Genomic DNA, 14,752 nt, shown 5'->3' on the forward strand with positions numbered 1-14,752 from the left:
CTCCCTCCACTTCTTTCTAAAAATAAATATATGAAATCTTAAAAAAAAACAAAACTTATTTTTGATTATTAAATGGGAAATGTATAACTTTGTTTTGGTTTTGAACACCCATGGGAAACCTCCCATCTGCCCCATGAGGCCTGTGTTCCTGGAGGCAGTTGCATAAAATGCAGACGTCACAGGCCTGGGAGACATTAATAGCCTCGGCCATCGAGTACACACCTGCTCTGTCCTGGGCCTGCCTGCACATCTCTTGGGACGAGGCCACAGTTCTCCTCTTGGCTCCTCTCCTCACTTACTATTTATAAGCTCCCATTGTGACAGTTCCAAACTCACCTTAACCCCATGTGCCCAACCCAGGCCCCAAAGGTGGGAATTGTTCCTTTCCAAGCACAGCTCCCAGGAGCTTCATCCAATCCCTGAGAGAATAGCTGGGAGCTACACATAGAGTCAAATCATTAGTTCATCTCTCTGGTGTTTCAATAAGATTGAAAAAAAAAGAAGGAAAAATAGAAGCTCCAATTAGAGTTCTGCTTGGGTTTCTTCTGTCAGGCTGCTCTGAGCAGACGTCAGTTTTCTGGAGCCTTGGGAAATGAACTCATGTCTTGGTGAGTCACCCAGGGACGCAGCCTGTCATGTCCCTTTGGAATCATCTTTGAGAGACAGACACATATCTTCCTACCCCCAGGTATGCTAGAGGTCTTATTTCCCTGTCCGGTTGGCCCCCACGTCTTCTTGACTTCTCCTTGGTAACACCGGCTGCCAGTTCCCAGTTCCCTGCCCTGGTCATCGTGTTCAATCTTCAACACATGGTGGGCCACGCTCTGGGCCAGAGCAAGAGTGAGGCGCCCTGGTGCCCTCAGTGCTGTGTCCTTGTCATGTGCCCAGCCTTTCAGAACGTCAGAGCTAGGAAGGGTCTCAGCGCGTGGTTGTCCTGTGCCCCCTCCTCATCGGTCTGTCCTAGGTGGGTGGGCAGCCTAGGGAAGGGACTTGCATTTGCTCCCCCGCACTGCCAGCTCTCAGCACAATGTCTCCCTTCAGAGCAGGTACTGAGTAATGGTGGGTTGAATGGAACGGAAGTGAGTGCACCTCCCTCCACCCCCACACAGTCCATCCTTCCGCAAATCACCAGCATCTTGTTTCATAAGCGTAACAGCCAACCCCTCAGCCTGGAATCAGGACTTAAAGGCTGAGCTCTGCCGTGTCCTCTTAACCTCACCTCTGCATTTCAGAACCACAGAGTTCCAAGGGACTTTGAAAACCATTGGGGACACTGAGGCCCAGAGAGTGGGACTGGCCTGCCTGGAGCCACACAAGGACTTACTGGCAGAGCTGAGCCGAGACCTCGCATCTCCAGGGTTCTGTCCCGGGAAGCACGCATCCTCCCCTCAGCCGCACTCCCTGACTAAGAAATAGTGACCACCACCCAGCTTTGCAAAACAACTTGCCTTGGGGTTGAGAGCTACTCAGGGAAAACCCTCAAACCAGAGGATCAACTTCCACCACGTGAAAAGGAGCTGAGAGCAGGAACTGCTCCCGGAACATTTGACTCTGACGTGTGTGCCCCATCCAGAGCCCTCAGCCCCTGAGCAGGGGAGGCAGTGGTGGGAGGGCGGGGGCTCTCTGAGCACCAACAAGTCCTTCCACCACGAGGGAAGGCTGTTTCGAATCATAGAATCCAAGAAATGATGAATCATAGTCACCAACTCTGAGAAATAACGGACCTTAGAACTGAAACTTCTCTAAATTCCTCTTCCCCTGGCTTCCAGGACATCTGCTCCCCTGGTTCTCCTCCTGGCCCTCGACTTATTCCTGCCGTCAGCTCTGCGGCCCTCCAGGGCAGCTATGGGCCATGGCTCCCCTCACCTCAATGCCACACGCTCAGCACTTTACCCCTGGGCTGGTTCTTCTGCTCCCGTGGGTTCAAACTCTAGCTCCACTGATGACCCCATGTCCCACATACGCATTCAGCAAACACTTTGCCCCTCTCTGTGCCAACTGCTGTTCTGGGCTCCAGGATATTGCCTCTTCAAATTAACACATCCAAAGCTAAACTCTTGATTTCCCCGTACATCTGTCCTTTGCTCAGTCCTGCCCGTCTTGGTCTGGTGTCTCTCATTCCCTCATATCCTGCCCCCAATTTGTCAGCAAATTCTGTCAGCTCTACCTTCCATATAATATCCCAAACCTTGTCTCTTCTGTCCCCCTCTGTCACTTCCACCATCACCCAGACCACCATCACTTCTCACCTGATGTCCAACAAGGTCACCTGCTTTCTGTCTGGAGGATGAGAGGCCACAGGAGCGCAGTGGAGTTTGTCTGCCGAGATCATCCTAGACCAGCTGCTCCCCAGGTGACTAACCAGCTGCCTGCAGACACAGAACCTTCCAGCTGACTTACAGACTTGAAGCTGTCGTTTTAAGCCACTAAGTCTTGGGTTGGTTTGTTACATAGCAATTAATAACTGATAGCGTGAGGAAGGAGAGAGAGAGAGAAGGAAAAGAGGGAAGAAAGAAGCTGGAGAGGAGAAAAGAGAGAGAGAGAGGAAAGGAGGAGGAGGAGGGAGTTATGTGCTGGGCATCTGTCCCCACAGGGGAGGAGAGGAATGTCCCTTAGGATTTGAGGGGTGTCGGGGCTGGTGCCTGACTCATGTCCAGAGGTCCTGGGAAAGGTCTGTACTTCCAGCAAAGACAGGTATACTTCCCATGGGCCAGATGTGGACCCTGTAGAAGGGACCCTGCCTAAAAGGGCCACCCAGGGGTGTGAAGTGACCTCCACAGAGGAGTTGACCGGAGGTCAGGCTTGAGGAATGTGTTATAAGCAGCCAGATGGAGCCAGGATCACCCAAGTCAAGGGAATAACAAGCAAGACACCAGTGGCAGGCAGGTCTCCAAAGAACCCCCAAAAGCACCCCTGAAGAAGTACAACTTGGGAGTGCCTGTCCAGCTCCCTCCGCCACCAGTGGAGGAGGGCCTTCTAGCCCACTTTCTCCTCTCTCCACTGCTCTAACCCCAGTGCTAGCAACGGGGCAGTGGGTGGAGCAAGAAAGAGAAAAACCTACTATGCTCTTCTTTCCACTCCAGGTTCCCGAGTTTGAATTAGATGCAAAAGGCTAAGATAGGATGCCCTTTAAACTGGATGAATCTGGAGTTTTAGTATTAGACTGGACTGGATTGCTTGTATCTGAGATTGGCAACAAAATGAAAGGGACTAGAAGGAGTCCAGAGAGCAAGTTTGCTGATGGGGTATCCTGTTGAGCCCCATAAACCACTTCCAATGTGGTGCTTCCCCGGTGCTTGTCCCGGCCCTGCTCTCCTCACCCACACTGCGCTGAGAGACCCCTCCGCCCTCACGGTCTGCCTCACACCTCTGCCCTGATGGTTTCCCAACCTCCTCCTCCAGGTCAGACTGCCACTAGACGAGCCAGATGCACTAGCCAACCATCAGCTGACATCTCCCCCAGGATATCCTGCTCTGGCACAGTCCTTGGTTTGGTGACCACGCATGCCCCCATCCACTGGGGTGCTCAGACCAGAAACCTTCATGCCATCAGCACCACCACCTCCCCCCCCCCCTTTATTTTGCCCGTCTCCTGCTGATTTTACCTCCTGAGCAGCCCTTCAGTCAGCCCTCTTCCCCCGGGCCCATGGCCACTACCCTGGCCCCCTCCCTGCCTCTGCCTTCCCCTCCTACCATGCTGCCACTCTGTCAGTCGGAGTGAGCCTTCTGAATTGGATCCTGCCACTCCTATGTTCAAAGCCCACTTCAGGATAAAGCACAGGTTTCGGTCTGGTTCACAATGCTCTTCGTGGTCCAGCCCCAGTGGCTTGTCCAGTGATGGTCCACTCCCCCCTCTGCTCCCCCCCGCCCCCCCGCCAGCTCACACCCAGTCACACTGCAGGGGCTGTGGTTTCTCCCACATCATTCCCTCTCTGCTCAGGACCATACACGGCTGCTGTGGCCCCTGCCTCCCCTGCCCTCCCACTCATCCTATCTTCTACAGCAGCAGCTTTGCCTCTTGTGACCTTGCTCCCCCGATCCCAGCCCCTATTTCCCCCAGCACGGCCCCCATCCCCATGTTGTCTGTGTCTACTCATGGGTTTCTCTCCTCCAGAGCTAGGGCCAGCGCTGAGTGTGCCGGCACAGGGCCAGCATTGGTGAGGGAACCAGAGAGGGCAGGGCGTGGTCTGTAGGGCGTCAGATGTGGATATGTTGCAGGGTCTACGGCACAGGCCTGTGGAGCAAATGGTGAGCAGAGCCGTGGCTCAGGCGGGGGCAGTGAGGGGAAAAGAACCCTGCCCTTGGAGTCAGACTGGCCTGTGAAAAGGGGACCAAAAAGGAAAGGGTTGGGGTGGGGGACCTGTGACTGCTCATCCTCCACCTGAGAGCTGGGTGTACATGAGTGGGCTCAGTCGGTCAGCAAACACTCACTGACGCCTGCTCTGCGCCAAGCCGCGTCCTGGGTCTGGGCTTACAGAGGAGCAGCCCTGTCCTGCTCTGAAGGTGCTCTCAGCCTGTCAGGGGCAGAAAGTGCAGTGTGAGCCCAGGGGGAGCACAGGGGCTGAAGGAGCGAAGGGCGGCCTCTGTGGCTGCCCCCTGGTTACCATGAGCAATCAGGAGCAGACCTGGAGCGTCAGGTCCCCGCCCTTGATCCTGCCCTCTGGTAAACGTGGGGCTGGGCCTGCGCGGCTGGCAGCCCCATGTGGGGCATGGCATCCCAGGCAGGGTGCTGGTGGCAAGGGTTACCGGATGAGGTCCAGCAGGGCATCCGCTGAGCTCATGATAGGCTTCCCACTCTGCTCCATTGCCTCCTTCTGGGCTGCCCTGCCTGGGTGGATGATGGAGACCATGATGATGCCCACGATGACTGCCACGAAGGTGGTCCACAGGTAGTATGCCACAGTGAGGATGCCCAGGCGGCTGGACGTCTTGGCATCCAGAGAGGCGAGGCCGGATATCAAGCTGGGAGGGCAATATGGGTCATGGTCTGCGGTAGGGGCAGGCCCTGGGCGTACCCACCTTTGCTGCCCCCCTCCTGGCTCTGCCTGGCACCCTCACGGTGCTCCAAGGACCGTGCAGGCATGGGAACTCCCCACCCCAATAACCTAATCCACATGGCTCCTTCTAGCCTCTGTCCTGCACCCCCTCACCCCATGCCAGGGTCCCCAGCTGAGCCCTTACCCACCCCAGGCCTTTCCCTGTGCTGTTGCCTTTGTTTCATGTCCTCTGATGAGCTTCTTTCACTTGCTCAGCTCCTACAACCCAGGCAAGACCAAGCTCAGTGTCACCTCTTCAGTAAAATCTTTTTGGACTCCCCGCATGTCCCCTAGAGTGAGGAGCCCATTGGGGTGCCCATAGCCCCCAGCCTCCTCTGTCATGTCCTTGTTGTTGTCACTGTCATGTTTATCTCTCTTATCAGACAAAGGATATGTGAGAAGAGGGACAGATATGACTTCTCTGTGGATCCCCAGTGCCCAGCATGAGCTCTTGGTGCTGCCAGCAAGTAGGTAATTACTGCAAGCTTGCTGAATAAACTTATGAGTGAGTGAATTAATTAATTAGAGCCCTGGGCTGGGAGTTTGTGACTTGGGTCCTAGTCCTAGCTCTGCCCACTGCCAAGCAAGTCACTCCCCCATCTTTGGGCCTCAGCATGCCCATCTATAAAATGGGGCCATGGTTAGATTTTCCCTGAGAGGTGCCACCCTGTGGCCATCTTGGGTTAGTGCCCAGGCCCAGTGGGTCTTTCTCCTCTTTCGTCCTCTTGATCCCTGCCCATCCTGACCTGGACACCCTGCCCACCAGTGCAGGTCAGCCTGAAGCTACTCTGCTCCTGGCTGTGGGAGGGGAGGAGGGAGGTGGGAAGTAAGAGATTAAAGAGATGCTCATGCTTTGCTTTGCTGCCAAAAGGATTTTCCCTCAAGCCTTTTCATTCTTTCAGATAAAGGAAGTATTTGTCTGGTTTTAATCATGTAAACAAGAATGGATAATCCCTCCCCTTTCATGCTCCTCTTATCATTAGGCTTCGTGCAGGCAGTATCCAGCATTAGGTTGAGCACCACTAGCCTCTCCCGGACCCCATGCTGTAACTGCTGCTTGTGAGCACTCTGCTCTTCCTGTTCACTGTAGCAAAGGCTCACTCTTCTGTGAAGACACAGTTTGAGTCTCCTCCTCCAGCAAGCCTTCCCTGACTACCACGCAGGCAGGGTGAAGTCCCCTCTTTTGGGCTCCCACAACCCCTGTGCTATCCTCTGTGCCAGGCCCGTCTTACTAATTTGCTATTTCCTGGAAGTGCCTCTAGGGCTGGGCCTAGGTCTGATTCAATGCTGGGTTCACAAAGCCAGGCACAGGACCCTGACAGAGTACAGCTCGGCAGCAGTTTGCTGAATCAAGGAGAGAATGAATGAATGAATGAGTCAGTGGTTACAACTTCTGTTCATTTCTGCTTGGCAAGATGCCATATTTAGTGATAGGCTTAGGGTGGGTCTCAGACATACATCCTGAAGGACTTACAATGAGATTGTGTGGCCAGGGATAATGAGGGACCACTCTGCAATCATTATCCATGAGAGAGATTATCCCAAGACGAGGGTAGCACATCAGCCCAGGGCCAAACTGTCCCCTGACCACAAATCCCCCACAGCAAAGTCCAACTACTTCAAGCCACCAGAAAGTCATGGCCCTGAGAGAGGAGGACCTGCCCCAGGTCACACAGAACACCAGTGGACAGCTGGACAAGAACTCAGACCCCAACTCCATGCCTGTCCTCCTTCATTCATGCCCACTCTATGCCATGCCCTGTGCTCACAAAAAGAAATCAGAATCAGTCCCTGCACTCAAGTTGCTCCTGCTCTGGTAGGGGTCGGGGTGGGGAAGGAGACAGACACAGACACTGGGGACACAAGTAGACTCAAGTTACCAGCGGACAAAGTCAACGGATGCATCAGTACCGTAAGGGAGAGGACAAGGATGTGCTATCTTTATTCAGAGGACAGAGGGATTACTTCTAACTTGGAGAGTCATGAAGGGCTTCCTGGAGGAGGGGGCATTGGAGTTGCTTCTTGGAGGATGAGGAAGATTTGGAGATGAGGCAGATGTGTCAGGCAGTGGGACCACAGAAACCAATAGGCAGGCTGAGAGGATGGCAAGTACGGGAACACTGTAATGTTTAACGTGGACAGAGCACGGGTCACATTTGAGGCCTGGTGATATGGAGGCAGAGAAGAGAGACTAAACTCAGGAGTGTGGTGGCCTTGAGTGCCAGGCCAAGGGAGACACATGGGAGAGAGGGTCCAGCACAACTCATCTAGCAGGATCTGCTGGATGTCTGAGAAGGCAGAACTAAGAACTTAGATGTGAGAATATCAAAGTAAACAGAGTATGCCAGGAAGATCACTAACGTGGTAGTTCTAAGAGCAAAAATCTGGGACCAACTTAAGAAACTGTGATATAGATTAGATGAAAGGTAATGGCATATTCATGCAGTGGAGCTCTAAGCAGCCAGTAGTTGTGATGATGTCATCAGAAAGACCTTCCCATTCGATGCTAAGTAGAGATGTTACAGAAACAGGGGAGTCCAAAAACAAACCCCAGAGTTTGCGGGCTGGGAGATAGGGAGCAGGAAGCAGCTTTCAGGATGCACTTGCACGCCTGGAGCTAGTGGCTGGATACATTGTTGCAAAGATCCGCTTTACTTCCAAGACTCAGGAAGATGGGAGGGATCTTGGACTGTGGGCTGGTATGGAAGAAGCAGACAGAGCCTACGTAGGGTTCTGTGAATGGTGAGAACTGTTCGCAACACCCACTGCGTGAGAGGACGCAGGGGGAGAGAGGACGCAGGGAGGGAGAGAGAAGGAGCTGCGGACATTTTGGGCTGGCTCTGGCTCTAGGAGGCTCTCTCTCAGGCTCTCTCTGGCCCTCACGCCCTCACTCTCCGGCTCTTGTGGGCTCCCTCCATCTGGCTTGGAGAAGGGATCTCCAGGCTGCTTTAAGAAGAGGCTCTTGCCAGACTGCTTTGAGAAGGAGAGGAGATCCATGCGGTTTGCAGGCAGAAGGCAGTTTACAAGGAGGCTGAGAATCCAGGCGGTCCTGCATTGAGAGCTGGAGGGCACCACAGCACAGAAAGGACCTCCCCAATCAGAACTGAGTGATTGGCAGCTACTGGTAAAGCTGAACTGTGCCTAGGAAGTGGGGAAACGGTGTTTCTGACCTTCCTAAGACTGGCCAGGTCTGGGAGGGGGAGGCAGGACTTTGTGTAAATAAACAATTCTTTTCCTTTTCACCAAACTCTGGTATTCAGAGTTATGATTCTGGCGGCGGGCAGTCGGACCCCTAACTAAACAGCCCGTGGGTTCTGTTTCAATCGGAGCAGCCCAGGGGTTCTGTTACAGAGAGAGCCAGGTACAAGGTAGTTGACAGTTCTGTACGGAGCCCTGCAGCTCTTGGGACGGAGACCCCTCTCCAGGTCTGCGGTCTAGACAGACATATAGACATGCTCGAGGGACTGTGCAGGAGATGGTGTAGGTAAAAGTCAGATTTCAGAAAGGGGCCAAGGGTCACCCTGAGGAAGAAGAGGTCTAACATGGGTGGTGCCGAGTCAGAAACAGTCCTAGATGTGGGATGGGAGGGAGTATAGGTTCTAGATGTAGCAAGGGGCCCTGACCCAAGGGCTCTGGAGAGGAGAGGGCTGATGGATAAAATGGAAAGAATTCCACCAGTTAGGGCCCAGCCGCTCCACTCTGGAACCTCCCTCCCTCCCTACAAAATGGAAGGGGTTTCCCTACTGGCTGAAGAGAGGGGTGATCAGCAGAGATGGGAGCAGATGGGGAGGGACTTTCTGGCAACAGCTGGCAGAGAAACCCCTCCTCTCCCCTCCCCTCCCCAGGCTGGTGCCCACTCCAGAACTCAGTAATAAGAACGGAGTTTCAAGGTCCTGCCATTACCCGAGGTCCCAGACTTTGGGGCTAAACTGTTAAAGTGAACTTTCTGAGAACCTAAAGCTATGTAGGCTAGTTTGCGGGGAGTATGGGGTCACATGGATGTATGTAGAGAAAAGTTCTAGGAAGTTAATAGTAGCTGTTTTGGGGAGGTGGAATTATGGGTAATTGCTGTTTTGTTTTTAATGTTTATACACATTTTCTATTATTTCTAGAATAAGCATGTCTTGCTTGTATGATGGAAAACAAGCCCTTGAGTACCTGGCAGCCATAGAAAGCATAATTTGTCTGGAGCTTAACTACCCTCAAACACCTGAGCATCCACTTACTTTGATCCTTAATGTTCTAAGTCAGCTGGCCTATACAATCACGTGAGCCACATTTGTAATTTTAAATTTTCCAGTAGTCAAATTAGAAAAGAAACAGGTGAAATTCCTTTTTTAGTGAAGTTAATTTTAAGACTACTTTAACCCTGTATATCCAAAATATTATCATTTCAATGTGAAATCAATATAAAAATGTTTATTAAAATGTCTGTAAAATTGCTTCAGGCTTTAAAATTTTAATTTAAATTAACTTTTTTTTAAGTTCAGTTCCTCAGTCCTAGCCACATTTCAAGGTTCAATAGTTATTTATGTCTATTGACTACGTTATTGGACTGTGGAGTTTGAATTACAGACAAGAAAAATAAAGCTCAGCAGGTAGAGATAATTAGCCAAGTCACCCAGCTGGTAAGTTGTAGTGTCAAGACTGAAACCGGGGTTTCTGGTTCAGAACCTTCCCACAGTGCCTCTCTGTGGTACACATTTGGTTTAAATCCTATGGAAGAAAAAGGCCTTCTGGTTTGGGCTGACCATAATTTTAATGTGACTTAGTCCATGTAATGCCTCTAGTTCAGCTCTCAGAGTTCATGACCTGCCCCATGGCAACAGTCCTCAGATCTGTGGTGGTGAGCGCCCCATCTTTGGATGTATCCAGGTGGACCCTGAATGGCCACCTGTTGGGATGCTGGATCAAGGCTTCTAGATTGAGTGGCTAGTTCCATGAGGATGACTTCAAATGTCCCTCTGGCTCTGTGGTTTATGGTGAGGAAAGAACACATAATCTTGCCTCCCTAACTCCCAGTGTGGCTAAGTGCTCTTGGGAGCCCCACACATCCTCCAGGGAGCTGGGGAAGAGCCCCAGGAAGCCCTGAGGTCTGGGCTCCCTCCCAAGCCATCTGGCCACCACCCAGAGCCTGGAGATCGGGGTTCAAGAGATTGTGGTGACTGAAGAGTTGGCTAGGTTCCAGGATGCAGCCTGTTTCAATCTGGTAATTGCTCCACTTGCACCCGTGGGGGAAGGGAGACAGCAGCTGGCAGGCTCCTCATGGAGGGAGAAAAGGCTGCTTACTGACTCACACCTGGTTCTCATACCAACCCCTGAAGGGGGTATTGAGACCCCATCTAACACCTGGAGTTGCCCATGACTTGCTCACTTCACTTCGGAGGGCAGACAGGCTACTCAGACTGCTGGGGTGCCTTCACATTTGAAGTCCTCAGGACGCTCCACTCCTCCTCACTGTTCCAGCCACCCCAGCTTCCCTGCTGCTCCTTGAACCACCTTTGTACTGGTTGTTTCTTCAGCCTGGAACTCTCCATCTTTCACTGCCCACACACCTCAAATTCCTATTCGTCCTTTCCAAAGTCAGTTTAGACATCACTTCCTCCAGGAAGCCTTCCCTGACAGCCATCTCACCCTCCTCCCCAGAGCACCCTGTACTTCCCAGTTTGTTATGGGGCACTGTGTCTGTAGCTCACTGCTGAATCCCTGGGGCCCAGCTCTGGCACTCCGCGGGCTGGCAGTAATGAGTGTGAGTGAAGCCATGAAGGAACCAGCCCCCTTGCCCCACCCTCCCCGCTTTCCTTTCTGCCCCTCTCCTGCTGCTGCTGTTACGCATCTCTCAAGTCTCTGCTTGGGCACCAGCTCCCTACGGAGCCCACAAGGCTATGCTAGGCACCTCCTGTGAGCTCCTGCCTGCATCCCTCACTACCTGAGAGCCCTTGGGCATGTTCCTGAGCCTCAGTGTGCTTCAGTTTTCACTGAAGGATAAAATGGGGACAATGATCATTTCTCATGATGGTTAATCTAGGTTAAAATAGTGCCCGGCATGTAATAAGTATTCAATATATTCTCATCATTAGCATTCACTGTTCTGTGACCACCTGCCCCACAGACTGTGAGCCCTGCCAGGGAAGGGCCGAATCTGACTCAGTTCTGGGTCTTTAGAGCTCAGGGCCTGGGTGCAGGTCTGTTGATGTGTGTGATGTTAAGCCTGGTTAGAAGTCTAGACTAGATTGTTAAAATGACATCCTGTGCACTCAGATACCAGAAAACAAGTCACCTGGACCAGCTTTGGTGTCCTTGCCAGGCTGATGGGATGCCCCTGGCACTGTGTGTCTATGTGACAGTGAGGCACTTGGCACCAGAACTTTAGGGAATGGCTGTCACAGGCAGTGCCCGCTTCTGAGTGAAGAGACCCTTAGGGTCCCTCGAATTGTACTTCCAGGCTCTGCTTTCAGTCCTCTCCGTCCTGGTCATTTTTATTAATGGCTTGGCCACGGCCACTGACAGCATATGGATGGGACTCGTGGAGCACAGGAAGCTGGGGGAACAGCTAATGGGTTGGATCAGGGAGTGGGGACTAAGCAGACCTGTGACCATGGGCCAATTCGGACATGAGGAAACTGAACACGGGCACATGTTGGGCCACACTTGGCTTCCATAGCTTGGAGACCATAAACTCTGGGGTGGAAGAGAGTGGAGGGGGCTGAGCCTCAGCAGCAGCACACGGGAAGGGGAGAGGGCAGTTTGTTTGCTTCCACCTCGGTGAGTCACCTGAGGACTGGGGCTGCAGTGGAACTGCCGGGCCCTCAGCCTGTGAGGCCGGAAGCCTGGAGAACTTGCCGAGGAGGACATGGACCTGTCCTGACATTGAGACCCACTGGAAAAGGGACAGGGGAGGGAGGTGTGTGTCCTAGAGGGCAGCAGGAGTAGGTGGCAGGTGACAGCGATGCAGGCCTGGGGGAGACTGCTAAGGGGGCAAGGTGTGGAGCCCAGGGCAAAGCAGACCTGGGGTTGCTGTGATTGATGGGAAAGCCATTGGGAAGCAGATCTCAGCTCAGTAGAAGGAATCACTTCCTAACAAACAGAGCTCTCCCACCCTGGAAGGGACCACTTTGAGAAGTAGTGAACTCCCAGTCACTGAAGTGTGCAAGCAACTTGCTAAAGTGACACAGTGAGTAAGTAGATTTGAACACTGCTCTACTAGCATGACAACATCCATATTCACAACATCCTGGCTCTGGGACATTAGAGACAGGAGGGAGCTCCGAGCCGCACGGCCAAGTCCTTGGGCTCTGGCCTCGGCTGACCTAGTCAGGGAGACTCTCCCAAGCTGGCCTCTGGGATGCAGCTGCGGGGAGTCCACCCGTCAGGCAACCAGAGGAGGCATCTGGAGTCTGTGGGAGTCCTCTCGGCTCTCACAGCATTGCGGCTTACTTCTTTCCCCAAACAGATGACAGGCCCAGCAGCTGATGGCAAGTGCCACATTAGTATAGAATTATGCTTCCCAGATGGCTCTGTCACACTTCCCCCTCAAGCCAGCTCCTTCTCAGCCATGAGGCAGGATGCCCAGACTCCCACATGGCTAAACTCTGGGTCATCTGATCCCAGCACCCCATGTCAATAACAGAAATTTTTCTACTGCCTTTGTTTGCACACCTCAGAGGACAGAGAACTCACTACCTCTACTGCGGGCTAGTTATGTTTATGAAAAAGTCCTTCCTGGTGCCAGAATGAAATCTGCCTTCAGGGAAGAAAACTCCCCACTCTGGGCCCAGCCCTTCCCTCTGGAGCCACACAGACCCAACCTCTTGGGTTCCATGGTCGGGGAAGATGGGGAGGGAATGCCCAGCATAGAGGGCAAAAGATGGGGAGGGACGGTGCTTGACTAGGGCCTACAAATAATAATCTTAAACCGAATCAAAAACAAAAGCTGGAGGAACCACAGCTGCAGCCCTTAGAGAGCTCAGAATGGTCTGACCTTGACCATTCTCAACCACTTTCCACCAGGAAGGCTGCATTTCCAAGGGTGATATGTTCCCAACTCTGAGTGACCTGAATCACCTTCTTTCCCCTGAGGCAAAGAATGTCAGGTGGGAGGGAGCCAGACTGTCCTTGCAGACTATCACCTCTACCATTAGGAACAACTTCCTTGGGATGTCTGTCATGGCTGGCTGTGATGATGCTAACATGCCGCAGTTAGCAGGCTAGCTCCACTGGGAAGGAAAGACCCCACCCCACAGCCCATGGGAACATGGACCTCCTGTCTCCTCCTGTACCAGCTGGGTTCCTGGTGTCTACTCCCCCAGGGCTCTGGCTGGGCCAACCCAAGTAAGGCTCACCCCAGGTCAAATGAACCCCCACCCCACCCCTCAGTGCAGGGCCTTGCAGCTCTCCACAGGGAAGAGAACAGGAGCGTCTTCAAAACCTCACCTATCTCCCCAGACTCAGATATGTTCCCAGCCCGCCCCATGATGAACACTTGCTCAGGGTGCTGTGGGGTTTCAGAGCTGAATGAAGGTGGGTTTGTGGTCCTCAGGGAGCTCTGTCCAGCAGGTTAAAAGACCTGTAGCTGGACAACACCAAATCCTGGGTCATGGCTGGGACTGAGAGAGGCCAGGGCCGAGGTGTTACCCAGCCAGGGAATCAGGCTAGGCTTCCCAGAGGAAGTGACTGCTGAATGGATCCTTGAAGGATGAGTGGGAACTCTCCAACAGGAAGGAGGAAAGAGCATGAGAGTCTGTGATGGGTGATAAAGCCTGGGAGTTTTTCGGAGTCACCAGGCTAATGATCTGACCCCACCCGCAGGCTTGAGCTGGGCCATGTTACCCCTCTTGATGAGTAAGGCGGTCAGCTGACTGGGCAAGAGGCCAAAGACAGATCCCAGGGCTCCTCTCAGAGAGGTCAGCAGAGTCCTTCGAAGGACAGTTGCCCATGGTTTGAGGTTCACAGTCTAGGAAGCACAGGCTGCCCACCCTCCCGCCTCCCTCCCACTCACTGTTGGTCCTGGGCAGCCCCGGGGCAGCTGCCCCCAGCACACTGGCTCCCAAACCAGATTTTGACGGCTGCTTGGCCGAGGATCATCTCCAATAAGTCAGGACGTGGGTGTTTGGGAGTATTCTGCCAAACTGGAGTTCCTCAGGAAGGGGGAGAAGGGAGTGTTGGATTTCTTTGGCCAAACATGATTTCCTGATTCTAAGAAAAATCAGTTTAACATTCTTACAAGAAATAGGAAAACAAAACATACACAGGAACACACGCACATACATATACGCACACACCACATACACATAAAGACACACCACACATTCACACACAAACTCACACATGAACTTGGATTTCTTTGTTAAGATATGGAGCTTACAAAACATTCTGCCATGTTTAGCCTCAGTGAATCACAAACACATGGATTCAGTTTTCCTTGAATGATGCCTGGTTTAGGAAAGTGAAGAATGAGGGGGAAAGAGGGTTTGGCAAAAAGCAAGTGGAGAATTGGAAGCCCCAGCTGGATCCAGATGCTGGTCTGACCCACCCCTGGCTCCTCGTGTCACTCTGGTCTGGGGAGGTGTGAAAACAAGTCTCAGTTGACTTCCCAGGGTTAGAAGAAAATTCTGGCCTCAGTGGGTCTCCATGGGTCTCTCTCTCTCTCTCTCTCTCTCTCTCTCTCTCTCTTTCTGTCTCTCACACACACACACACATATGTACACGCACACACA

General features: G+C 52.8%; 1 protein-coding gene across 4 annotated transcripts in view; it reads right to left on the minus strand.

The window, feature by feature from the left end:
- Positions 1-14,752, minus strand: part of SLC1A7 (solute carrier family 1 member 7) — a 42,973-nt gene that overhangs the window by 15,821 nt on the left and 12,400 nt on the right. For all 4 annotated transcript variants that reach the window (XM_090269484.1, XM_090269485.1, XM_090269486.1 and 1 more), the window contains exon 3: positions 4,747-4,962. In XM_090269484.1, the coding sequence (XP_090125610.1) occupies positions 4,747-4,962 (216 nt within the window). The remainder of the gene's footprint in view (positions 1-4,746; positions 4,963-14,752) is intronic.

The sequence above is a fragment of the Furipterus horrens genome, unplaced genomic scaffold (genome assembly GCF_987537825.1).
Source record: "Furipterus horrens unplaced genomic scaffold, mFurHor1.1.pri manual_scaffold_3, whole genome shotgun sequence".
NCBI lineage: Eukaryota > Metazoa > Chordata > Mammalia > Chiroptera > Furipteridae > Furipterus > Furipterus horrens.